At 48.3% G+C, this 25,834-nt stretch overlaps 1 protein-coding gene across 2 annotated transcripts; it reads right to left on the minus strand.

Moving 5' to 3' along the window:
• Nucleotides 1-274: 274 nt before the first annotated feature.
• Nucleotides 275-24,097, minus strand: MOB1B (MOB kinase activator 1B). 2 transcript variants are annotated; one of them, XM_084204902.1, is made up of 6 exons: nt 23,996-24,097; nt 9,564-9,730; nt 7,019-7,112; nt 5,900-6,033; nt 4,567-4,730; nt 275-4,301 (listed from the first exon to the last, which is right to left on the minus strand). In XM_084204902.1, exons 1-6 carry the CDS (start codon nt 24,007-24,009, stop codon nt 4,224-4,226), a joined length of 651 nt encoding a protein of 216 aa, XP_084061028.1. In that variant the 5' UTR covers nt 24,010-24,097; the 3' UTR covers nt 275-4,223. The 2 variants fall into 2 exon arrangements, with proteins under 2 accessions (XP_084061028.1, XP_084061029.1); XM_084204903.1 differs by lacking the exon at nt 23,996-24,097 and adding an exon at nt 16,498-16,515.
• Nucleotides 24,098-25,834: the final 1,737 nt, after the last annotated feature.

A 25,834-nucleotide genomic window follows, 5' to 3' on the forward strand; every position in this document is an offset into this window, starting at 1 on the left:
AGAAGCCCTGGTGGATGGGAGGGCAGGAATTCTGGAGCACTCCGGCTGTTGGGGTCACCGGAGGCCCCCGGGAGAAAGAAAAGCCAAACAAAAGTCACCTGTGGTGCTGGGCAGGGCCAAAAGCTTCGTCTGCTGCCCCTCCTGTGGCACCAAGCAGCCAACAGCATCCTTGGGTGTGTCCTGGTCACACATTCCCAATATAGAGGGGAGGGGAAAAATCTATTTACAAGCAGGAGACCACTGAGGAGCAAGTCCAAGAAGGAAATAAAGACAGTCATGGTCAAACATAGCTATTTATTTTCTCTTATAAACAGCCTTCAGTTTCTTATTGAAAAAAAAAAAAACCAAAAACCCCTAGGATTTAAATATTTTGCCCCATCACATACAACCATCTGTATACATTATTTACAACTCTCAAATAAACACGGTGAGGGTTTTCAGACATTCAACTTATTCTTTTTGAATCAAAAGCTGTTTTTGTTTCCAACTGAAATCTCCGTCAGTGACTACAAACTGAAGCGGTATTGGCACAGTTAGCTCACAGTAAGGGTTCTCTCCTTGCATTTTACACGTTACACTGAGTTTTGTCCCACATGTTTCAGGATTCTCAAGGAGGAGGAAAGGTTAGTGTCGCTTTCAGAATTAATTTCTCTTTATTTTTTTTTTACCTTCAGAAATGGCCTTTTACTGAAGCCTCGTTCATTTTTACTCCAACCTCGCTGGTTTTCATGGAAACCTTTTTATTGCATCCTTCTCTCTCTCCCAGTGCACACACCAGGCCACGTGCCTCTGCACCACACAAGCACAGCGCTCCCAAGCAGTCCAACAGCCACGACAACAAACGTCCCCTCCGCGACACGGCTCGGAAAAATTGTCCCCAAGTTGCAAACGTACAAAAATAATGAGTATAGTTCAGTGGCTATAAAAAATTAATCTCCCCTAAAAATACAATATTCTATGAACAATCTGGGGAATCGGTTCTTCCGACAAAATAAGGTAACTGGGTATTTCCCTAGGCTGCAAACTGAACCTGGCAAGAGGAAACCGTATGAAAAGCGGGGGAAGAAGAAGGTTTAACACTGAAAATCACCAAAGTTAGTCTCGTGTTAAAAGAGAAGGTATCCAGGAAAAAAAAAACCATGGGCATCCATAAAACTGCCAGTGGTTTCAGGAGTGAGGGATCGGAAAAGAGACAACTGCTACCAGCAGTGAAGGAAACGGGATCTGGTGCCGAAGGGAATGCTTTAGTGGGGAAAAAAGCAAGAAATCTCTGCTGGTGCTGCAGCTCCTCAGCTAATCCAACCAAAAGGGGGGTTATGTACAGGAACAGCCCTCTGGCAGGCAGGAGAGGAGGAGAGGGCAGCAAGGAAAAACACAGCTGTCCAAAAGGATGTGTTTATAGCAAAACTGTGTCTGGTGACCCGGGAGAAAGGAAGAGGGGTGTGAAATAGAAAGGAACAATCTGAAAGGTGAGTCCATAGCAGCAAATAGGTGTCCTTACCTGGTAACTGAGGGTCAGGGACACTGGGAGAGGGCTCAGTTCCCAAGGACTGAGTAAGGGCACTGCTCCTCTCCATCTCCACAGAAAAGCAGAAGTTCAAAGCTCTACATTGCATAGTAAGCAGGAAAAGAAACTGGATACTTGCAGATGGGCTGCCTGCCCCTCAGAACCTGTTTTGTCCCCTCAGCCACCTGCAGCAGCAAAAGGCGGTGGTTTGGTTCCTCTTTGCTGGAGTAGCTTGTATCCCTGACTGGGACTGGAAAGACTTGGACACACATCCCATATCCATCCACCCCGGGCTGAGCGCCGTGGGCTCGGCCCTTCGCCCCTGCCCAGCTCCAGGGAGGAGCCACCACCCAAAGCCCTGACAAGATCCAAAGTGCTGGGAGCAGCAGAGCACCACAAAGCACAGGAATTGGGGGCCCCTCCAGACTGGAGGGCCTGAGGCAGCACTGGAAGCACAGCCTGGTTCAAGCCCGCTGGCACTTTGTGCTCCCCGTGACCGAAGCCGGGAGGTTTTGTCCCCGAGCGCTCGTCACCCCTCAAAGTCCAAAGTGGGGGCCTGGAGCAGAGCAGGGTTTGCCTCTCTGGGGTTTCTTGGGAGGAGCAGGGGGTGTCCCCCCTTTTCCTCCCATAAATGCACTATTTTATAAACACATTCACTCGATCCAGATTCCTTTGAGTGGCATTTCCATGTGCCCTTACTCCAAGAGTGTAAACACACGTCAACTTCTGGTCCCACAGCTTTCAGAAGCAAAACAACAATGAAAAGCTGCAAAAAGAAACAGCACGGGGACTCTAAATCCCCACCACTGCAAACAAGTCCTCAATGATGTTATTTTCAAGTGTTGTGTAATTAAACGATGTGTTCATACAGCTGTCAGGCAAATCATGATCTCCAAGCTTTTATTACGTGCCTAGAAACTATTTGGTCAAAGACTTTCTACTGCCAGATATTGAATTTAAAAAACACACTATCCACCTAGGACTCATTTTGATACATTCCAATTCTGATGGGCTGAACTGCAGCAGATGCCTCTGGATTTCCAGAACTGGCTGTCCAAAAGAAAAAACTGCAACAACAACAACAACAACAAGAACTAAGCCCTCCTAGGGCACGAGTGTGCCAGGAACTGAACCCCTGCACTGCCATGTCCAAGCAAATCCTCATTTCTACACCTTGATCCTTTCTGCTGCTTGCTGGCACAGGACACCAAACCAAGGGGTCACCCTGGAATGGGAGGCATCCCCTGTTTAGCACCTGGGAGCTCCTGCCTTGCTCTCTGTGTGTCCAAAGCGAGCAGTTTGGATTTGGCAGGTGGGTGGCTTTGGCGCTGTCGTGCGGATGGCGGCACAGGAAAAGCCAGAAGATCAGGATCCCTCACAGGAGCCCAGCAGCTCCCAAGTGAGTCACTTCTGCGCTCAGCTGTTCCCTGCTGCCCGTGCCAATGGCCACTCACCTCTCCTGCAGGCTCCTGCATGCCAGCTCCAACTTTACTTGGCATTCCGGGTTGAGCCAAGGCGTGCAAAACAGAAGCTCAACTTCTCTGCCACGTGCTCACCTCGGCCTCCCCTGCTCCTGCTGCTTTTCCCAACAGCTGGAGCTCCCTGAAGATGGGCAGTGGTTTTAAACAGGGGAGAACACCATCACAGTAACATGACTCCAAAGCAGCCCCAGAAATACCTCTCCTCTCCAAGACACATTTCGTCAAACAGCAAACACTGACCACCAGAGCCCCCTCCTCAGAGCCAGGCTTTGCATTCCCAACTTAAAAACACCTTTCCAGCAGTTATTTTTCAAGCCAGGTTTTCCTTATTATTATTATTACTACTATCCCAGTGCAATTTTTTCTAGGGAATATTTTCCCTAACTGTATTTGTGCAAACTACCTGTTCATTTGGCAACTGCTAGGGGAACTTAACAAGCTGGCTGACCCAACTGATGCTCTCCTGCTAAGAAAACAAAAGCAACTATGCCAAGTCCCATGGCAGCAGACATGGAACTGCTTGCTAAGCACAAGGCCTGTGTAGTTTTGACACCACCTGCGCCGTTTCGCTTCTGCGAGCACTTCGCTTTTCTTCCTAAGAAGTAATCTAGCTTTGAAAAATTCTATATTCATCTCTAAAAAAATAAGACAAGTATTTGTATTAAAAGCTGGAGATCATTGATTTCAGCAAGTTATGGCTTTTTTTTTTTTTTTTCTAGTGTAAGCATAGATATATATTCTTAAAACAAGTTTCAGTAAGTGTCTGGGTGTTAGTACATATTTTCTGTTTCCAGCAATGTTCAGTATTGTATGTGCTTTGCACCTCAGAAGTGAGTCTGCCAAGGCACTTAGAGAATGTAAGCAAGTCTTCCAGGGACTTCATGAGAATGGGCTACCACTGACACAACACAAGAACCCATCCACCAGCAGAGTCAATCCCCCAACCAAGCATGTTTCCTTAATAAACACTCAGCACCTGCTAGAAATTCCACAATGAATAACAACAGTAAAATAATATTAATAAAAAAAAAAAAAAAAACCAAGCTATTTACCACATGTCACTAACAGAGAAAAGATTTCCCCTAATAAAAGCACAGAAAAGTAGATCTCAGCTGTCACTGGTAACAGCACAGGGGGGTTGTTTTGTTTTTTTTTTTTAAAAAAACCAATTAACAAAAAACAAATACCACACGCTCGCTTAAAGAATCAAGTGACTCCATGAAGTCCTCTTCCTTTTATCTGTCCTTGGAGGTGAGTTTTTCAATCAGTTCTTGAAGTGGTGCAAGTTCTCTTCTATCAATAAGGTTGAATTCCTGGAACAAGGATGAGAAGAAAGACACACATAGAGCATTTTGTGGGTACAGCTGAGGTGAGAAGCCTCACTTCAGCTCTCCAAGCCCAGGCTCAGCCACTACGTCCTCCCCTGCCCATCTGCCACTCGCTGACCCCAAGTGCTCCACTGCCTGAAGCTTGTTCTCCCTCTTAAAGGAAGGGAACCTAAGAAGATGCTGAGTTTTTTCCAAGAGGGAAGGGGATAGGGTAGCTTGGAAGCGAGAACACCGCTTGCCATGTGCTTACCTGAACAAAAAATATAAAGTGCTTGAAAGAAGTGTTAAGGTGTGCCTCCTCCTGCAGCTGGATCACCGGGTCGAAGTGCTGGTGGTAGATGTGGGCGTAAACTCTGAAGAGACGCTTGAGAATTGTCTTGGCCACTGACATGAAGTTCTTTGGGAACGGTACGCCTGGGGAGAAGGAAACAGAGGGCTTATTCTCCACCTGCCAGGCCATGTTTGCCTGCTGTGAAAGCCACTACAGGCCAGGGCAGATGCAATCAGTGTCAACAGCAGACCTTTCTCACTGCACAGGTTTTACTGAAACCGGCTAGAAAACGGCAAGCGGCTGCTGGGAGCCATGAACTCTTCAGCTGTCACTTCCCCAGGCTAAAAAAAGATATGTATCAACCCTCTGAAAAGAGGAAGCCTGCCTAGCTCCTCCTCACCTACCAGCCTCCCCAGCCAGCTTAGCTCCCCTGCAGCCTTGCCCAGCGCCCAAGTCCTGCCTGAAGGCCCGAGGCTCTGCGTGCTCTGGGGCCAGTCAGGACCTCACCAATGCTTTCAGCTCCCACCATCAGTGTTCTCATGCTCCTGCTGCAGCCTGCCCTGCACACATGCACGTGGCATTTCCTCCTCTGCCTGTGCAGCACACGGGCACTTCATACCTAGCTGCTTAGTTTGTGGCCTCCCTTGGAATCTCCCTCTGAAGGCACGGTTTCTCTAAAGAAGCTCAGTGAAAATGTGTCAAAAGCCTCAGAAACTATTTATAAAGTTAAGGCAACTAAGCAATCTCCCCTGTTATCATCTTTTCCAAACTGTTGGTTGGTCATTATTTCCCTCCTGCTTTTCTGAAAGAAGCCTCTTTAAAATATCTATTTTTTACCTTCACTTCATGAAAACCAAGCCAAAAAAAAAAATCATCAACTTAAGATCAAAGCTGCAATTCAGCTTCTTTAGAGATAAGGCCTGAAAGTTCCTCATCATGACCAGATATCCCTTCTGTGACAAAAAGCTGCCAGTTACTGGTTATAAGAGTCTGAGACCCTCTGCTTTCTTTCTGAAGAAACAAGTCACTGTTCCAAATAAATGCAACACCAGACTCGATGAACAGCGCCAGTTATCAGTTAGAAATGGTGCTCCCTGCACCCAGATTCGGGACAGGTGTTCATTAGGAGCACTAACACATGGATCAGAGTTCATGCATTACAACACACCTCCCAAGATAAGTGTGTGCAGACAGATAACACGACCTTCCAAACCTGCCCCGCACATCAAGCTCTGGGGAGACCTTTCACCCCTGGAGTGCTGCTGTGCAGGTGGAACCCAAGTGCCCTGCTCAGCTGCAGTTACCCCCTCACCTATTTTGGAAGGAAAGAGCGTTTCATCATCCAGCTGGTCCTGGACCCAGGTCATCAGGTAATCGATGTACTTCGGTGCCGAGCACTTGATGGGCTTCTTGATGTTGGTGCCATCTGCCCAGTGGTACTCGTACCTGGGATGAGACAAGGTGGCCTTGAGCACCAGGGAGCCACTGCTGATGGGCCTGCCACATGGTGCATCACCTTGGAAAGACAGTGCTGGAAAACCCCAACATGGGCAGTCTGACAGCACCAGCTCCCGGGTGAGCCACAGGGTTTGTATGCTACAGATCACACATGTGGCTTTATGCAAAGCTTAGCTGCACCTGATACCTGATACATCTGTCCTCTCAATTTGTTTAGCAAATTTGGTTTTGTCAGAACAACTGCTGGGAGAGTATTTTCACCATAAGCAAATTTAAACCCCCATTTTTCCAACAGCAACAAATCACAGGGTCTGCAAGCATTTTAAAACTGTATCTAAGAACACACGCAAAAATCCCAGACACACCAAATGGATCATGTGTCTGGATTTATGAAAAAACAGGATTTCTCACCACCCTGTACTGCCCTAATACCAAGATTTAAGTGGTATTCATGTAGGACAAATATCAACACTTAGCTGAGGTGCCAGGATCAGTCTGGAGCCAGAGCAAAACAACAAACTGAATCAGAGAGCAGGAAAAAGCAGAAACACTGGATGTCTCAACAAAAGCATAAGCAAGAATCCAAGAAGGGCACGGGGATTTTTATCCAGACATCTACTTCTACAATACCTAAAAGGAAGATTTTGGTAAGCCCTAATGGAATGCCTGCACATAAAAACTTCAAATCTTCATTTAATAAGCCCTCATTAATGTTTAAGAAAAATAAAGAAGTGGGAAAAAATAATTTTGATAATTAATTTACTTCCCAGATTAAAGGAAAAAAATAAACACCAAACAAATATGAACACAAACCAAAAATTATCAACTTGCTATTCCCCACCCGCTTAACAGACATACAAATCTTTCTTCTCTTTCACATCTGGCGCTCCTCTCAGCTGGTCTCAAGTTTTTAAATGAAAAACCATGACAAGAAGTGCAGGCAGCCACCAGTGAGTGAGAAGCACGCTCTTACTTTGGGCCAGCAGACATGACGGGGCAGCTCTCCTCCGTGCAGAAGTCCGTGATGGTTCCGTAGAGCATGTTGATCTGGTTGAAGAAGTCGACAGCTGGAAAGCATGGAAACCACTCGTTAGCACTCTGCAGCACAACACTCCTACAGCCCAGGCTGTAAAGCACAGCTTGTGGAATGGTTTTGGGGGAAAAACTCCCATTGTTGTTGCTTTTTAAAGATCCATTATAAAAGAGATGTGGAACGCAACCACCGACTTTCTGGAACAGCCTCCAGCAAGAACTATTTAATTGTTCACTGCAGCAAAATCTTCAGCTGGAAGAAGAAAAAGGAAGGAGAAAACCCAGTAATTTCCTTTCCTGAAAGTTTGGTGCATTTTATTTCAATCCCAAATTCTACTGGCAAGTGTGGAATCCAAGAAAGATTTTCAGCACAAACTTCCCAACCAGAGAGAGCAGGTACTCGTTAGGTGACAGTGGCTTCCCTCAGGCTTCGCATTCCCAAGGCCCACCTTTCCCAAGAACATCTCACACAATCCCAGACTGCTTTGGGTGGGAAGGGAAATTAAGGACCATGCAATTCCACCCCTGCCATGGGGAGGGACACCTCCGGATATCTCAGGTCATTCCAAGCCCTGTCCAACTTGGCCTTGGACACTTCCAGGGATAGGGCAGCCACAGCTTCTCTGGACAGCCTGTGCCAGGGCCTGCCCACCCTCACAGGGAAGGATTTCTTGCAAACAGCCCATCTAACCCTACTGCTATAGTTACTCTTCCAGTTAATTACCGCAAACTCTCAGAGAAGAAGGTTCTTTTTCATTCTGTTGTGAGGAACTGTGGTCACTGCCATCAGCTTCTAAAACCCACTTTATCTGCAGCTATTTTTCAGAGGATAAACAGCCAAGATGAGGCAAATGTCACTGAAGCAAGTCACAGCTACTGCTCAGCAGATGCAGCACGCCAGCCCTGGCTTCTCCAGTGCCCACAGGAACTGTTAATTAAGTTTCCATTCCCTGCTCCCAGCAGAAACCACAGCCCACTGCTTGCTTTGAGGCAAGCATGTTCAGAAAACCCACACAGGCTCCCACAGAATGCCTGATTACGGCAAACCCCACACATGCAAGTCTCAAAATGCACAGGCCCATCAAGTCCTTCCCTAAGACACCAGTCAGGCCGAGAGCAGAGCAAGAAGCAGAAGGGCAGAGCACATTTGGTTTTGTGCTCTCAGGGTCGAGAAGGGCAAAAGCAATGACCTGAAGTCACATATTCTGTTCCTGATGAGACCTCTCTGTGAGCAGAGGGGGCTCACAGCTACTGCTGGAGCTCGGTGTGGTGCAGGGATGCTGAGGGAAGGGAGCCCCTCAGCAGCTCACTAATCACAGAGCTACAAGTGCACTGCAGCTAATTCAGCAGTCAAGTCACTCGGGAAGCGAAGAGACTGCTGCCACGCAGGAAAGCAGACACACAGAGTGCAGCAACCACCAAAAGGGAAGGATGCCAGCAACACATGAAGCATCTTGAGCAATGCTTACTCACACAAGTGGGCTGGCTTTTTTCTCTGGTCTAGTTTTGCAATGCAGTGTGAATTAACTTTTGCAAAGGATGGTGGCAGCAATTCCAGCCTGCCCTGGAAGCAGTGGCAAGTGGAGCACCACAGCACTGCATGACTGGTTGGGAACAGGAAGGTGAGAGGCAGTGGGACAGTTTCACTTCCCAAACATGTCAAAGAGCAAGAAGGAAAAAGGCAGAACCACAGAAACAACTGGAGGACGTTTAACTCAAGCATAATTTGTACTGCAGTACACAATCAATCCTGTACCACCGCTGGAGCACATCAAGCCTGAGAGGCAGAAGATGAGCTAACACCCAGACAGGGCACAGAGCTTGTGGCAGCCAGAACTGCACGGTGCAAAGGGAGAATCCATCCTGCAGGAGCAGAGGGCAAAATCCATGCAGCAGGGAGAGGGAGGAGGAGGAAACAAGGTCAGGCAATCTGAAAACGCTAATTTAGGCATCATTGTTTGGCCTGAAAGCAGAGAGTTTGGACAAACAGCTTTAGAGGAAGTTCAAAGAATGACATCAGAGATTTACTAGAGCAAAGGCTCAAAACTTGGTAGGAGCTAAAGGAACTAACTTTAGGAAAATTACAAACCCCATCAGAATCACAGAACCATTCAGGCTGGAAAAAGACCTCTGAGATCATCAAGCCCAACCTGTGGCTGATCCCCACCCTCTGTCAGCCAGGTCTAGCTGTCCCTTGGACATGTCCAGGGATGGGGACTTCAACACCTCCAATGCTGGACGAAGTTTTCCATGAAAGAATTCCTCCTGATGTCCAACCTGAACCTTGAGGCTGTTTCCAGTCACCCTGCCCCTGTTCCCTGGAAGCAAAGCCTCACCTGGCTGCACCCTCCTGTCAGGAAGTTGTAGAGAGCAAGGCCCCCCAACTCCCCTTTCCTCCAGGAACACAAAGGGACACGCAGCTGCCCTGGCCCAGGTGTCAGCCCACTTCCAACACCCCTGTGATGAAGAGAAGGCTGGTGACTCACTGTTAACTGCCACCCATTCATTGAGGTCTTCCCCCTCGGGAAGCATCACAGCCATGCGCAGGTTGCCGCTCCCCAGCGTGGCCTCGGCATGCTTCAGCAGCTCGTACTGGTGAGACCCCTCGGGAATATTCTTCTTTGGTTTGAAGGTCTTGGAAGAGCGACTGCCACTGCAAGAGAGAGAGGAAATATTTAGACACCTTTTGGAACCGGAAGCAAAAAGGAAACAGGCAGAGCAGTCCCGGGTAAGGACAGGATTAACATTAAATACCTTACCCACTCACATATTTTCACGTTGCAACAGTGTATTAACCAAAAACTGGGATGCTAAACTAGCAGGTATTCTGACTCCTTTTAAACCATTTTCTGACCTAATCACTTCTTTACCTAAAATTTTGTTTGCAAGAACGTGGACTGGCTTAGGAAAAACGTTTAGACATTTGAATTTCAAACCATGGCAGCGAGCCTGGATGGCACACGAGCCCCTAACATGTCAGAAATATGACACGTAGAATTAAATATTTGCAGGGAAGTGTCAAATGAGTCAGTATGTCTGAGTATTTTCATGTATGAGCTGAGAGAAGAGTTCTGTCAAAATGGGCAAACTGAGCTCTGAATTCCAATGCAAGTGGAAAGCTGTGAAACCCAGACAGCAGAATTGTCATCACAAACACCACCCAGATCTCATTCTGTGATATAAAGACTTGGCCAATGTTTCACCATCTCTGTAAGGACCAAACCGAATTTTTTACTGGTGGGGTGCAAGGGTTGTCTCTCTTTATTTGAGGCCCTGGCACAGGGTGCCCAGAGCAGCTGTGGCTGCCCCGGGATCCCTGGAAGTGTCCAAGGCCAGGCTGGAGGGGGCTTGGAGCACCCTGGGCTAGGGGAAGGTGTCCCTGCCCGTGGCAGGGGTTTGGAACGAGATGGGCTTTGAGGTCACTTCTAACACAAACCATCCTGGGATTCTGTTCTGTGGTCCCAGAGCTGCTCTGACTCTGGGGCTCCAAAGGAGCGGCAGCATCCTCCCCTTCCCACGGGCCTCTGAAGTCATCCTGGCTCCTGGGTGCTGCGAGGAAGGGCTTGGCTGGACTTCCAGGGCTCCTGGGATGGTACGGCTGCACAGCCGTGAGCATTGCCACGGACGCAGGAGCAACACCAGAACGGCCTGCAGCTAAATGCAACCAGGAGCCAAAGGAGAAGGAGGAACATCCAGCTCCCGTCTGTTCTGTTACAGGACACGCGTAGCTGCTTCTAGGCATCTGCACCTCACCCTAAGCCAGGATACCAGACACAAATCCTGAATTAAATAATTGCCTCCCAGTGGGAGTGAGAAGCTTCTGTGGCTCAGGGAGTTGCTGTCACCTCCCACCCCTCCAGCCACCTGCATCTGGTGCCAGGCCAGACTCAAACCAGCTCTGAACAAAGCAGAAACTAACAAAAACCCAAGGAACAAAAACCCCAAATCTCTTGACTGACTACTTTACTTGAACCCAATTATTGTCTTTTCAGGAACAAAGCCACTTCAGAGGCACTTTGCCAACATGAGGAGTGAAAATACAACCTAAAACATCTGGAGAGCAGAAGAGACTGGGATCACTATCTTTCCACATGCGTCAGCATAAGCAGAAGGAACCCAGCACGAGCTAAACAGAGTCTGAAAAAAGGTTATGAAATAACTAACCCAAGCAATTATTGTTTGTATTTTAGCACTAAGAGCAAGCCCAACAAAGGGACGAGGATTTGGGAATGGGGCACAAGGAAAGCATGGTGAAGGAATTCCCTAGGTAAGTGGTTTGATCTGAGAAACTCTGGGCAGGAATTCACCGTACCCAGCCCAGCTCATGAGTCTGCCAGCCAACAATCCAAGTCACTGCAGATCTGCTGAATACCCTGCACAGATCCACGGTCAAGGAAGCAGAAGATGCAACATGTTGGAAAAAGCTTTAGGTAGCATTTAATCCTTGCTCCCCCCTTCCCTGAAACAGAGAGTTCCTCCCATAAGCTGTCAAAGGCTGTAACAATGGAATGAAGTACTGCTCCAAGTGAGCCCTTCCATCTTTGCCTCCAACACCTTTCTGATCCCTGCTTCTCCAGTGCAGCACAGCCACCCTAAGCCAGCAGGAAATGCAATTAGGATGACTGCAGCCTGGCAGTCGTCACGTGCTACGGCAATACCTGCAATTTTGGCAATAAATTATCAGAACTCCATGCATTTATGCAGTTCATCCAAGTCAGTTAACACACTCTCTGAGACACAGCTCTGGGACACCCTAATGCAGCCTCCACCTTGACAGGATGTGGTTTTTCTTGGAAAGTTTGGTTAAAAATATCGCATTACTTAAACAGTACTCCAATTACCTTATTAGTCCAGAAGCTCTCCTATTATTTAACCAAAAAAAAATTTACTTTTTCCTATTATGCCGATCTGTTTCATGAAACAGATTCACAAAGTAGTCTTGACCCAGGTCCATTTTCTCAACTCCTTGAGCAATCAGTGAAAAAAGGTTAAAGAGTTCTGCCTGGTGGCCAACAATACACACAATCATCCACGCTTGGGTCACGTGTGACATTCTATTTTCAGCTGCATTCCATCATGGAATCAGCCGCCTCTGTCGAGGTTTTAAAATGCTTTAGGACAGTAGGCAGCACCTGCCTTTTCCTGTTCACTCTCTGAGCTCTCCTTCATATTGACACAGAAGAGAGAGGGGACAGAGAAGCTGATGAAGATCCCATTTTCCTTGGACATGAGAAGGCCACAAAACGTGGAGCAGGATGCCCCAACCCCACAAGGTGCCACAACCGATATGCAGCCTCTCAAGGAGAGCTGACTTCTCAAGGAATTCCAAGGACCCCTGGCTGCCTTCCCCGCCCCATGCAGTGTTCCTAGCAAGTGATTTCTCCCTTCCATTCCTGCAGGGAGCTGCAGCCCCAGCAGTGCCAGCTGCAGCTGGGCCCAGCACTGAATGAGGAACTGTGGCTGAGGCTGCAAGCCCTTCCCACCAGCAGGAGCCCACGCAGCCACGTCACAAGCAAGAACACCACACTTCCTCCAAAGCTGCCACTTGAGCCACTCGGCTGCTGGCAGGGGTGGGCTTTGTGATGCACCTTCTGCAGGCTGCTCCGTCTCAGGCTGGCAAGAGGATGTTTCCAGAAGAAAGGAAAAATGTGAGGTGTTCTGCTCACCCCACACTGTCTCTCCAACAGCTCATCTCAGCTTCAAAGGCAGCACTGGCAGATGTTCTGTGCTCAAAGCAGCTTAAATACCCAGCCCCAGCTCTTGAGGCAGTAACTGCTCCCAGGAGAAACCCTCGGGCTGGCCTAGCTTAAACCTCCTCGCTCCCAACCATTTGTCCACAGACCCCTTCTGCAGGGATTTTAAACCATTTCCACCAAGTCTGCTGCAGATTTGGGGAAATCTGAATTAAACCAGGAAAGCTTAGGCTCTTGATCCATAAAAGCTACCCCTTCACAGCTTGCTCCCAGCACAGAACTGTGCAGTGGCAGCATTTTCAGCACACACCTGCCACCTACGTTCCTCTAATTGCTCCCTAATGCTGAGGCCCCCTTCCCCGGGCTAAGGAGCGAGTGATTAACTCCTGGAAGCACAGCTGTACCACTCAGTGCCTCCCCAAAGCCATCACCACCACTGCCAGGCCGAAATAAGCCCTTCAAAGTACTTGGAAAAGCTCAAGAGACCTCAAAAAGCTGAATTCAAGACCGTGCACAGAACATTTACGCAGGGCATGGAAACTTCTCCTACTTTAAACTCCTGCTTTTTCATCTTCAAGCGCCTTCAGAAGCATCAATTAATCCTCCCTAAGTACCTTTGAAGTAGGGATCATCAGTGTCTCATTACACAGGCAAACTGAGGCACCAACTCACTGCCACAGGCCAACCAGTGAGTTTACCAGAGAAGCCCCCAAGTTTTAGCTCTGCACTTCTTTGCCTCCCTCCTCCCGCTGTGCCTCTTTTTAAACACAGAAACACTCCAAGACAAGACCCAAATTCCAGAAAAGCAAACATTTCCAGCCTTTAAACAATAATACAGGCCTTCAAATGATAACATCCTGCTAAGAATAGAAACATCAGAGTGAGAGCGGTTTGCTTCCACCAGCCAACATGTCAACACAGAAACTAAAATAAAACCTCGAGCTACTTTTTGACAATGAAATCAATAGCTGCAGCCTTTAAACACCTTTTCCCTGTGAGAACCACAGCATCAGAAGGACAGCAGGTAAAATTAAGCTGAACATGTTCAAAAACTGCACTGATGAGATTTAACTTGAGCATTTCTATTTTTAAAACTCAACAGTCACAACATTTCTGTTCTGAAGAGAGACAGTGTGAGGGCAAAGCGTCGCTTCCTTCAGTTCTTACAGCACCAAAAAGTCAACTTTTCCCAATCCAATTCCCATTCACTGCAGGAAGCCTGTCTCAGTCCAGCCACTTGAATCTGCAGGTAACAAAAGCAAGGCAAGAATTCAGGATGCATTCCATGCAGCAGCTCTGGGAAGCAGCTAGGAGCTGCCAACTCCTTACACAACACAGTTTCTCTCCCAGAGGGTCAGGCAATGGTTTGAAAGCAATTCCAGGCCTAAAGCTTTTGTTTTGGCCTAAGGAGCAATCGGTGGCACCAAATTGAAAAATTTCTCCTGACTCATGGTCATTGCTATAGGAACAGAATACATGGGGCTCAATGCTTATTAGCTACACCACAGAGGAACTTAAATTCTCTGGAGGTTTTTGAACCTGAAGATGCTTCTCAAGGGGTATGGTATTTCCTCCTTCCACTGCAGTACCGATAGGGAAATCAGTGTTTCCACGAAATTTTTCATTCGCTGCCCATCAAGGTGTGGACCGAAATGTGGCCTCCCCTTCTGGGAAAAAAAAAAGCTGTCTTCAAAGACTGGACATCCCTACAGGATGGCAGATGAAAAAGGCACAACCTCATGAACACGTCTTAGAAAACACGGCTCCCATTATACACAAGACTTGACACGTTTATCAGATGATTCACAGGCAGGAAAGAGAGAGTTATTTAAGGTAGCCTTAAGGAACAGTTTTGCTTTTGCTTGCCCCAGCCACCACCCCTCAGTGTCAAAGCCGACATAACCCTTACACATCCACACTCTCAAAATGCTTTTTTTTCTGCTGTACACACACGGTTTGGAGTCAGTGACTTCCAGCCAGTGTGGGATTGGTCCAGCACAACTTTTACAGGCACCAGAACGCCCCTGAAGGGAAACCTCTGCTGGCTGAGCTCTGAGCAGGGGACAAGCTCAGGGTGTTTGCAGGGCGGTGGCTTTACTGTGCCCTGTGCCCTCACCCCCCCTGCAGCGGCACTGTGCCAAACCCACGAGGATGTTAGGTGGCCACAGCCTGTTTTCAAGCCAAGCCAGGCACCTACGCTTCCCTCTGCCTCTGTTTTCGTGTCTGCAGGCTGAGAAAGTGCCTGTAAACAAGGGGGAAGTGCTGTGCTACAGCACTCGTGTCTGCTACAACTCCACCCAATGGTGTTCCTGCTGTTTACTCACTTGGATGCAACCCCTCTCCCAGGCAACCACAATTCCCAGTGCAAGGAACAAGCAAGCATCCAGAACCCCATCCCATGACCGGGAAATCATCATCAGTTTGCTATGCTTACAACCAAAATAAATTCCCTTGTTTCATGTACAACGCATTCATTTAATACACTTTCATCTCCTGGAAAACCCTCAAAATAAACAAAGCAAGTCACAGTTGCTCTCACTGGATACCACCAGAGCCCCGTCCGTGCACTCCAAACACAATTAAACTACTCCCAAGGCAGCCGATGGTCGCGGAAGTGACTCAACCTCTCCTGCCCTGTTCCCTGCAGCACTGACAGAGAGGGGCAGGCCAGAGCCACAAACAGCAGTATCCATCACAGAAAAGCCTGGATCCAAGCTCTCCGGGCAATCCTGCCCTCCAGACTGGCAGGGACAGGCAGGCAGACACGGGGACAGCACGGGAACTGGACCACGTCGGTGGCACTAAACCTGCAGCCCCCCCAAACTGTGGATGCCACTGCACTGCCACTCCCAAGTCTCCCGCAGGCTTTTCCCCAGAGCTTAAAGACCACCAAACTTGAAACACATTTTCACCCCCATTAGCAACAAAGAAGCTTGCAGCAGAGACCCAAGCACCTCTGCACGTTCTCCTGCTCCCGACAACCATTTGAAATCCTGTGGCATCAGAGGAATCAAGATTATCCCAAACATTTTGCCGCACACTCCCAGGAATCCACTGACTACCCCGAGACAAACACAATGCTGTCTTCACCCACAAAATTTCAAGCTTACTACAAACAGACTCACTATTTTTAAGAAAGGTGAGCACTAATCTTGGCTGTTCTGCAGAGTCCTTTCAATCAGACTGAGGTTCCCCATCTATTTCAATATTAACATTTACTGAGTACATACACACACACACACCACGTGCAACTGTAAGGAACAATCCAAACTAGATCTAATTCTTCTAATATCCTAATATTCACATACTCGCTTAAAAGCACAGGCTGCTGGAGCTTTGAAGAAGGTAAACATGAAGTACTCCTTTTCCAACTCTTTAGTTTTATCCTGCAAGATGGAGTTCAGTATTTTGGACATTTCAGCCCCTAATTAAGCTCCCTGCAAGCTAAACGGCACTATTTCCCCAGTAATGTTCCCCTCTTTTCTCAGGGACCGCTTATTTCTGTCAATTAGCATCAGCTCACTCGAAAGGGAGGGCACAGCATGAACTCCAGCCCAAGTCAGAACTTCACCCAGAAACGTTTCCAAGTTCAGTTTCCACAAAGGTTCAAACCTCTTTACTGCATCAAGGTACCTAACAAACCACTCAGTGGGCACAACCACACCTTTTTTTTTTTAAATAAAACTGAGCAATTCATAAAAGAAACATAAGGAAATACGTGTGATACCTGTGATTCCCTTACTCCAGCACTTCTTCCATGTGATGACCATGGAGCAGCACCCCCCACGAAAGGTGACTGCCGCTCCCCACAGCCAGCTGCTGCTCCTGCCTGGCAGATTTCCCGAGGTTCAGCTGAATTATCTGTCTGCCCATGACTAACACAACACCCTCTGCGTCCCAGGCTGCTGCTAACAGTCACACCCTGTAAATACATTTACAAGTAGGAAGCAGAGCTTTGCAGAAAGCCATCTACAACCCGCTGAGGGTGATAAATTGCAGTAATAAAAGCTTGGCTCTAGCATCAAATTAGATGATGTAGATCCTTACTTGTACACCAAATATAGTGTTTGGAGAACATGCCTCAGAACATGGATGGCTTCCCAAAATGCTGATCAGTGCTTTTGGAAAACGATGCTTAATGAATGACTAAAGCAAATCTGGTCATACAACCTAAGAAATCGCATCAGGGCATTTCTAAAGGAACAAAAAAAAGGCTTGGCTGAAGAGTTTAAAGACAGTCTTCAATCCTTTTAAATACAATAAAAACAACCATCTCTTAATGTGCTTAGGGAATAGGCAGTTAAAGGAGAAGTTTAACTAAATTTCATGGAGAAAGAGTCACTTGAACAGTTTCTGAAAGGCTGCCCTTTACCGTAACCCCCACGCAAAACAGGCTGAGGATAGGAACGTGGCAAAGGACAAATACTCGGCAACTTCCCAACAGAAAATCTCCAACAGAGACCGAAGGTTACACTTACACTTGGAATAACAGGCAAAATAGGGTCTGCATCCAGGAACTAACACTCACTCTAGGCAAGAAATGACACAGAGAGCAACAGGAAGAAGGAATGGACAGGAGGCAGCAATGAATAATCTTAACAGCTTTCCAAAAATACACTGCATTATCTCACCCCCAAGTATTTCTTACACAGCCCCCACATTTAATAAAATCCTATATGCGCCATGGCTAACTACCTTCAGGAAAATTTGCCTATCTTTTCCAAAGTATCTTATCAGGAACCACCCCACCCCCCAGGTCTGAAGCATCTGAGAGGGAATAACAGGAACACATTTCTTTTGAAGGTATTTAAGCTTAAGCATTTGACAGTTGAGCCCAAAGTCAGCTGAATTGGTCCATGAATTTAAATATTCAGACTTGTCCTCTTTTATTTTTTGCACTCCCATTTCAGCAAGGAATTGTAAGAAGAGCTGTCAACCACAAAAGTGAGTAATAGGACACCAAAGATGCTGTTTTTCCTAACAGGTACACCTCAGCATTTGAAAAAGCAGTATTTTGTGGCCCTAAAGCAAAAGACAGAGTAATGCCCTATTGATTCCTGGATCCAGAACACTGAGCAAGTCTCTAAAACAATTAATCCATTCAAGCAAAACCAGGCCTGTGCTACTGAAGGTGGGAAAAACACAATTAAAGTACCAGCTACTGAAACAAAATATAGGTTATTTCATTAAGTTCAAAATAGAGAACCCACCCCATCATTATTTGGGTTGACATGATTTCCATATCTAAACTCAGTTGTCTCCATTTCCAGAAAAAGAGGAATTTACCAAAGCTTACCTAAGCTCATTTTTCTCTTTGTCATAAAGAAAGGAATTAGACTTGTGATTAAGACAACAAATCCAGGCATTATGAGCCCTTATCTGCAAGATGTTCTCCTTCAAGCGAGGAAGGGATTAAGATTTTGTACCTCAGCATCTCAAGGACACAAGCAATTAACTCCAGAGGCAAGTGACCACACTGAAAGTGGTGCAAGGACAGACAACAAAAAAAAAAACCATGCAAACCTCAACTAAAACTCAAGTGGAACATCATGGGCTGCACCTCTTCAGGTGTGTAAGAACACCAAAAGGAATGGATTCCTGCCAAGGACCAGCTGTGAACTGGAGAAGGAAGAGAAGAGAGGGTGAACAAGGCAGAAGTGTCCCCACACACCAGAAAAAAAGCCAAAAGCAAAGTTGTGACAAGAAGCTAGGGTCACAGTTGGATTTCAGGGGGAAAAAAAAGACACAAGGAGAGTGAGTGAATTCGCTTCCACGGACTGTTTTTAGAAGCATCAAAGTACATTAGCAAGGCAAAAACTACTGTTACCTTGATGAATTCTCAGGGTGGGACTGGCACACAAAATTACCATCTCCTCCCCGTGACCTGACTGACTGCTGACTCAGGCTACGGATTTGAAAAGGGAAGCAAAGCCCTGAAGCAAACAGAGATGCACCACACTTTGTACCTAAGCTCACTAAGACATTACAAGTTATTTCAAAGTTATTCTCCAGGAACCAATTTAAGCTGCACGGATACATGCAAATACTCAGCTCTCGTTCCCTTCTTTCACATCCCCTCCTCAAAATATCTACCCAAGCAGCAGTGCCCTGGGGAAGCATCTGGGAGACCCATGTACACAGATGACAAGGGAAAGCACTGGATCATCACAATCCCACATCATGAAATGTAAAGGCTGGAGAAATATTCCCAAGTCTGTGAAAAGTAATTGTTATACTCGGTTCTAGCTGGAAACAGATTAAAAAGCAGCTGAATTTATGACCCACAGGCTCCCTGTGTATTTAAAAGGAGTAGAAAACCCCAAAAAAAGAACAAAAGCCAAACGGCCAGCTCATTGTAGCTGGGCTCCAATAGGAAGTGGGTTAGTTTACAAACGCTAAAAGCATTGCAAAGTACATCCTGCCGTGTATTTAGGCCGATTTGTGGGTCACAGGCTTATTGATAGCTCTGGCAGCAAGATCTGCCTTACTGCTTATGAGGGAAGACTTAAAGTGGCCAAATTTAATGCAGTTATTTACTTCTCTAAGAAAAACAAGCAGCTCCACTCTGTCAGCCTCTTGCAACCCTCCAGCCAGCCACCGCCTGGCAGACAAATGCTTCTCATATTTCATCCTTTTCCAAACAAGATAAAAAAGACTGTGTATGTCTCAGGACAGCGTCAGGTGGAACTGCGGCCACAGAGGCCCTAAATCCAAAGCCCTGTCTGAAAAGTAAAAGGTGACAAAGGCATTTGATAAAGATGAAAATCCCAGCCACTCTCCAGCGCACAAATCACCCCCAAAAGTGATCTTCCTTCCACTGCTCCTCCCTGCAAACAGCTAACTGCATTGGCTCACTTACACAGAGGGAAGGACTAACAAGGGAAAACAATCGTGGCATAAAGGCAAACAATTAGGAAGCAATTAAGACCGGACATCACTGCCCTGTAGTAAACACAACTTTCACACCGAACAATGCCTTTCTTCCTAAGCTACTTTTTCCATTACAAACGAATGTTTCTATCTGAGAAGGAGCTATCTAACAACATTTAGAAGCGGCAATCACTCACTTCACCTACCACGTGTTCCCAAAACACAGCAGCAGGGGCAAACGTCGTTTTTCCAAGTGCCAAGCCAAGTGCAGACATCTCCCAGCCCGAACTGGTCTGCACAGCTCTGTGACTCCGAGGCAGACTCAGTCTTGCAGAAATGAAATCCAGGCAGCACCCTCCTCGCTCTCTGCCTCCAAGCTCACTGATAAGGCAGCCGCACTCCATTATGTGACACCCTAAACCCCACGTTTTACTTTGCTGTAAGCTGATTGTCAGAGCTGATTCCGTTTAAACCCCACCACTACGGAACACTTCTGCTTTCCTCGAAACTCAAAATTAATGCTACCGAGGCTTAAAAAAATATATTTGGGAAGCTGGCAATAGCTTTACAGTTCTCTCTCCAATTTACCTGTGGGAAAACTGAAGAGACTTCTCAATCCCGGTACTTAAAAAAAACAAAACAAAACAGGAACTGGACACAGCACTAATGGTAGCAGTCAAACAGCTGATTTTATGTTAACACATACCTGTGTGGATAGCTTCTGCCCTGATCCCACAGTAGCCTTACACTCCTCAAGTAAAAACTGAAGAAAAGATACACATTGAAACACAAGGGGGGGGGGAATACCTCGATGTCCCCTGTATTTCCCATTTCTAACAGTCTGCAAATGCCTACACGCTGATTTTTCCATTAGCAAATTCCAGTCTAGAAGTGCCTACCGATCCTCTGGGCGAGTCCTTGATCGAGAGGAGATAAACACTTCTCCAAAAGTATGGAAGGAGCACTCACAAAGCACTCAGCTGCTACACTGCCCACTTTGGACAAGGAGCACTTCGGGAAGCTGAGGAAGGGACAGAAACAAACAGCCCTGATGTTCTCCAAGAGGAGCAGCAGCCTGAGGAATTGGGAAGGCCACAGTGCTCGTCTATCTCAAAACAAACCCATCAGCTCTGCTTTTGGTATTCATCTGCAAGAGATGTCAGGGGAAAAAGAAGCAATGCCTTGCTACACCTTCTGCACATATATTTACACACAAAGCATGATTTCAATCTAAAAAAAAAAAAAAAAAAAAAAAAAAAAGAACAAACCACGTGGAGCATCAGAAGCAGCTGCCAGGTTCCACCCTGCCGTAGAACAAGGCAGAGAAGGAAGTGCACATCTTGTGCCAGCTTGGTTCACAAGGTAACTTGGCCTTCACTCACCAACACACCTGCCCCCAACAACAGCCACTCACCCTCGCTCACCTCCAGCAGCTCCTCGGCTTTCCAAGGCTGATCAGGCAACCACTACTTAAATCAATCTCTCGATTAGAAAACCCTGTGCTGGAAACTTCAGAGAGGGATTCACTAATCCAAAGATAGGGGCTCTGCGGGGTTTTTTTAAAGAAAAGACAATTTCAGAACTTCAATAATAAATCTGAATCTTTTCTTTTTATAAATAAATGGTTTACATCTAGCTTCCTTTTTTGTGTAAGCCTTGCCAGCAGAGGATAACACAAGCATGTTACCATATGGCACGCCCACCAGAACTATCTTTAATTTTTTTTCCTTGGAGATGTAAGCTAAAGTACCTGCAACTATGCTGTCATTTGCTTTTAGAGAGAACTCGCTAAGCAGAGGTTTTTTGGAACTGGAGATATTTTCTAGCCCAATTCCCATTTTAAAACATTTTTTAAAGACTCAGGATAACTGCAGGAGAGGTTTACAAAGTCTTTTCAGAAAGGAAGAAACAGATCGGAAAGAGAAAACCGTGGTTCTGAAAATAACAATTGCTGTCAAACCCCAGTTGTATTAATTCAGTGACTCGCCACACAAGACAGTCTTTTTATAGTGTTCCCCATAAGCACAGAAGACAATGGTCCCCCTTGATTTTATTTTCCCCCCATGTAGCTTTATATATCACTGGCCGTAGCAACAGGGAAGAATAGGCAGGGATTTGTCAGCGGACAAGGGGGCCCCACGCACGCTGCGTTTTCCGAGCACAATCCCCCTGTTCTTGGACACCGGGGAAGCCTGCGGGAGAGCACAGCTTCTGGCACCGTGCTGGGTGTCACACTGACAGGCTGCAGCCCGGAGCCTGACGAGAAACCTGCGCCACAGGTTCGCTGCCACTGCACAGGGACAATCCTCACAGCCAGCCCCAAACCGTGAGTCAGCCCACCGAAGGACAGCAGTGCCACTGAGGCAGGGAGCCAACACCGCTGGCACCTCCTCGCCAGTGACAAAGGGGTGAAAAAGCGCTGAGAAAAACTATGCTACAAGCACCACGCAAAAAACACCGGGGGTTTGCAGCTCAAAATGCAAGCTGGCATCATTAATAAAGCTGCAGACATCCACACGCTATCTTGGAGCGACTCTTATCAAGCTAAAACTCAAGCCTGACAAAAGGTCACGCTAACTTTCTGGATCCCTAAAAAAAAAAGCCAACCAACCAAAAAAACCCACCAAAACTCCATGTCAGCATCACAGAAAGTTTCCCATGTCACCTCGAGGCCTAGCAGACATATTTTCAACTTTTTTTTTTTTTTAAACTCATTTCTAGATTGCAAATGAGCAAATTAGGTGCCATCTACAGCACTCTAACAACAACAGCTGAGGCAAATTTGCCAACATTTCTAGCTTCGCCGTGCACCAACTCCAGTTTCCACTTCTGTATTTCATACACAACGATAACTTGGAACAATGGAGGTGGGGGAAAGGTTTGCTAACCTAGGTTTCAGGAAAAAGGGTCTGAAAAAAGAAACAACCATCTCATTATTGCCTGTGACAGAGGGTGGAGGGTTTCATTCCCAGTTAGCCAAATGCCACGGAGAGGGAGGCTCTCTAATTTGCAAACCAGACTCCCAGGACACTCGAAATCCTGTCCCCCCTTCTCCATCCACGGTGGCAGCTGAGAATTACGAAGGAGAGGGACAGCTGGGCTCCTCATTAGGAGCACGGCGCCTCCATGCGCGGACAATCATCTGCACCCACCTCCCGTCGGTGCCCTCCGGAATCCCTCCGGAGGCACGACAGGCCAGCGGGATGGGGACGGCAGAGTTAAAAGATAAACACAAGGGAGGGACTGAGGAGGAAGCCAGCGCCAGGCTTATTTGTCTCCATGAGAACACAACTTACTAGGGCACTCCAGCTCTGAGATAAAGTCTCCTCTCTAAGCCCCGGCCACGTTTACATCTGCTGGTTATCAATGTGAGCCTCCAACAACTGCCAGATATTCCGGCAGCAGTCGCGGCGAAGCCGGAGTGTAACAGCGGGAACACTCAGCGGCGACAAGGCCCTAATGGAGCTCAGCTCTTCCGGGGTGCTTTTTTCAGCCGCCTCCATCGCCCTTCCTTCCCTAGAGCGCATCTTCGCCTTAATTAATAGGTCACTGAACCGGTTTATGTTAATTGTCACAAGTACCTCGTCTTTGTTTCCAAGGGGAGGGACCGAAGTTCATTCGGTTCTTGCCCACGAAGCAAAATTTCAAGAAGTGGGGCTCTGCTCGCACCTGAGCCGCCACCGCCTCCCGCGGGAGCTTTTCTCTGCCGCAGCAAAGCCCGGCCAGCTCCCGACCGGGGCTCCCCCAGCCCGGGAGCGCCGCCCGCCCCATCACCTGCACCGGGGCTCACTTCCACACGCCAGCTCCCGACCCGGCTGCGCCACACAAGGCTACGGCACCAACCTCTGCCCGCCACAAACGAGAAACCCGCGTGAAAATATCATAAAACCTCGGGGAGACCCCTCGGGGGGGTGTTTGACCCCGACCCCGCTCTCGCCGACCCAGCGACACCCCTCCGCCGGGGAGGTCCCCGGGGCTGGTGATCCGTGGCTGTTTCCCAACTCGTATCCGTAAGGGGAAGCCGCACGGGAAGGGGAAGCCCGGCTCGCTCGCTCGCTCGCTCGCTCGCCCGCCCGCCCGCCCTCCAAACGCCCTCACGGCGCGGCGGCGGCGGCCCCGCCGCTCCCTGCCGGCGGAGCGGGGCGGCTGCTCCCGGGGCCGCCGGGGGGGCCGGGGCACAAAGGGAGAGAGCGGGGAGCGGGCGCCAGGCCGGCAAGGAGAGGCGGGCAGCGAGCGAGCGAGAGGGCGGGCGGCGGCCGCGGCCGCTCGGCGGGCTGTGCTGCCCTACCCTGCCCTGCCCGACGGGACGGCGCAGAGCGAGAGGAAAAGACCCCCCACACGCCGCGGGTACTCACAACAAGAAGCTCATGGCGATGGCGGAAGAGCGGGACCGGCGGCTGCCTGGGCTCGGCGCGGCGCGGCTCGGCTCCCAATGGCAGCAGCGGCGGCGGCAGAGGGCGGGCGGGTGCGGGGAGAGTGCCGCGGGGCGGGGACACGGCCCGCCCGGCCGCCATCGCCCCCAGCGGCCCCCGCGCCGCCGCCGCCGCCGCCTCCCTCACAGCTGCGGGGCTCCGGCATGGTGGGGCTGCCCCTCAGGAGTCCCTTCGTGGCCCCTCACCGCCATCCTGTGTGAAGGTGCCCCTCAGAGAAGCCTGTGTGAGTGCCCCCAGACACCTCCATGGAAACGGGCACCTCCTGCTCCTCAGAAGCCCCCCCCTTCTCCCCTCAGGACAAAGGGGGCCAGGTACCAGCCCCCGCAGGTCACCACTACCACCAGAAAAAGAACAAAAAGGTATTAACGGCGTTACTGCCCTCCTCATCGAACAGTCCTTGAGCAAAACGTGACAAAAGGGATTCTAATATTTCCTAATATTTGTTAGTAATTTTTAACTGGGCTGGGTGAGGGCAAGCGGTGGGCAAAAGGAGGCGCACCCCTCAGGTGACGCTGTGGGCGGCTGAGGTAAAAAACCCTAAACTTCTGAGGTAAAAAAACTGCAGTTTTTTTAAGAAACCCTTGGCAGGCAGATATAGTCACATCGCAGTGCTCTTTATGGCAGAAATTGCAATCCGAGGGTATAATTTTCACACAAAAATCTGGCTCTGTTTAGGCCAGTGAGAAGCCAGAATTTGGAGGGGGTGCCGGACAGGCAGCATGACCTCCAGGGGTTCCCCCCTGCCCCAAGGGGAATTGGCCATCCCAAAAACCTCACACTGCTGCAGGTAGGCCAGAGGAAAGCCTGATGACTTTCGGATTTATCAGGAAAAATCAGCACATCGAAACAGGCTACAGTCCCACACAACGCTAACTTTCCATCCGGCACATCAGGGGTTTCAGCTCTAAAGCCTTAGGTGGCCACACTGACAGTCATCTGCTTCCCTCACGGTTTTAAATGCTGAAACTGCATTTTCCACTCTCTGTCCTTCAGACTAAGTCAAAATGCCAGGTCAGTGCATTTCTAAGTAAATTAAAATTGCACTATTGTTTATAGGACACCTTTACAAGCCAGCGTTTTACTGGGTAGCAACGGTGTAATTAAAAAGCATTTCACGACGTTTGCAATTCTCCTTTTGGCTGCATTAGCCAAAGCGTTGAATGGCTCTTGGAGCACTTTGTCACAGATGCTGTCAGACTTAAGCTGGCCACGTAAATCGAACAGAAACACATCACTGATCTTTCTGGCACATTCCTGCTGGCACACGAATAACCTCCATTCCCACCCCTACACTTCCTCCTACCCACAGAACGTTTCATTTTTGAAGCGGCAAGTTAAAATTAAACCTCGGTTGCTGCAGCAGGAAACACTTGGCCAGGAGAGACGCTTATGTAACGTGCAGGCTTTATGTCTCACATTAATATTGGGCTGCTGGGGATGGCTGAGGGTCACATGAAGGGCTCTCCTCGGCCCCGGGGGCTGGCAGGGAGCTGCAGCCTTACGTAAGGGGGAGGCACTCTGTCATCTCCCTTTATCCAGCACTGCAGAGCCTCAAGAATTCCTCTGGAAGGGCCCTCGGGCCGGCAAAGTGCTTCGGTCCTGGGCTGAAGTTCTCGCTTTTCAGCACAGCTCGGTAAACACAGAGCTGAAAGCAGTGTGAAAAAATGAGCATGGATCGGGAATACAAAAACAGGAAAACAGCATTTTGTTGTGAAAAATAACACAGCGTATAAATAATTTCGTCAAATACTTCAAGAGACC

The sequence above is a fragment of the Fringilla coelebs genome, assembly GCF_963513975.1.
Source record: "Fringilla coelebs genome assembly, chromosome: 4".
Classification (NCBI taxonomy): domain Eukaryota; kingdom Metazoa; phylum Chordata; class Aves; order Passeriformes; family Fringillidae; genus Fringilla; species Fringilla coelebs.

Coding starts and splice junctions, on each gene's coding strand:
- MOB1B (XM_084204902.1), bottom strand. Junction 7,113..9,563: donor TGAATGGGTGGCAGTTAACA/GTGAGTCACCAG, acceptor CATGCTTTCCAG/CTGTCGACTTCTTCAACCAG. Junction 6,034..7,018: donor GTCATGTCTGCTGGCCCAAA/GTAAGAGCGTGC, acceptor GTCTCATCCCAG/GTACGAGTACCACTGGGCAG.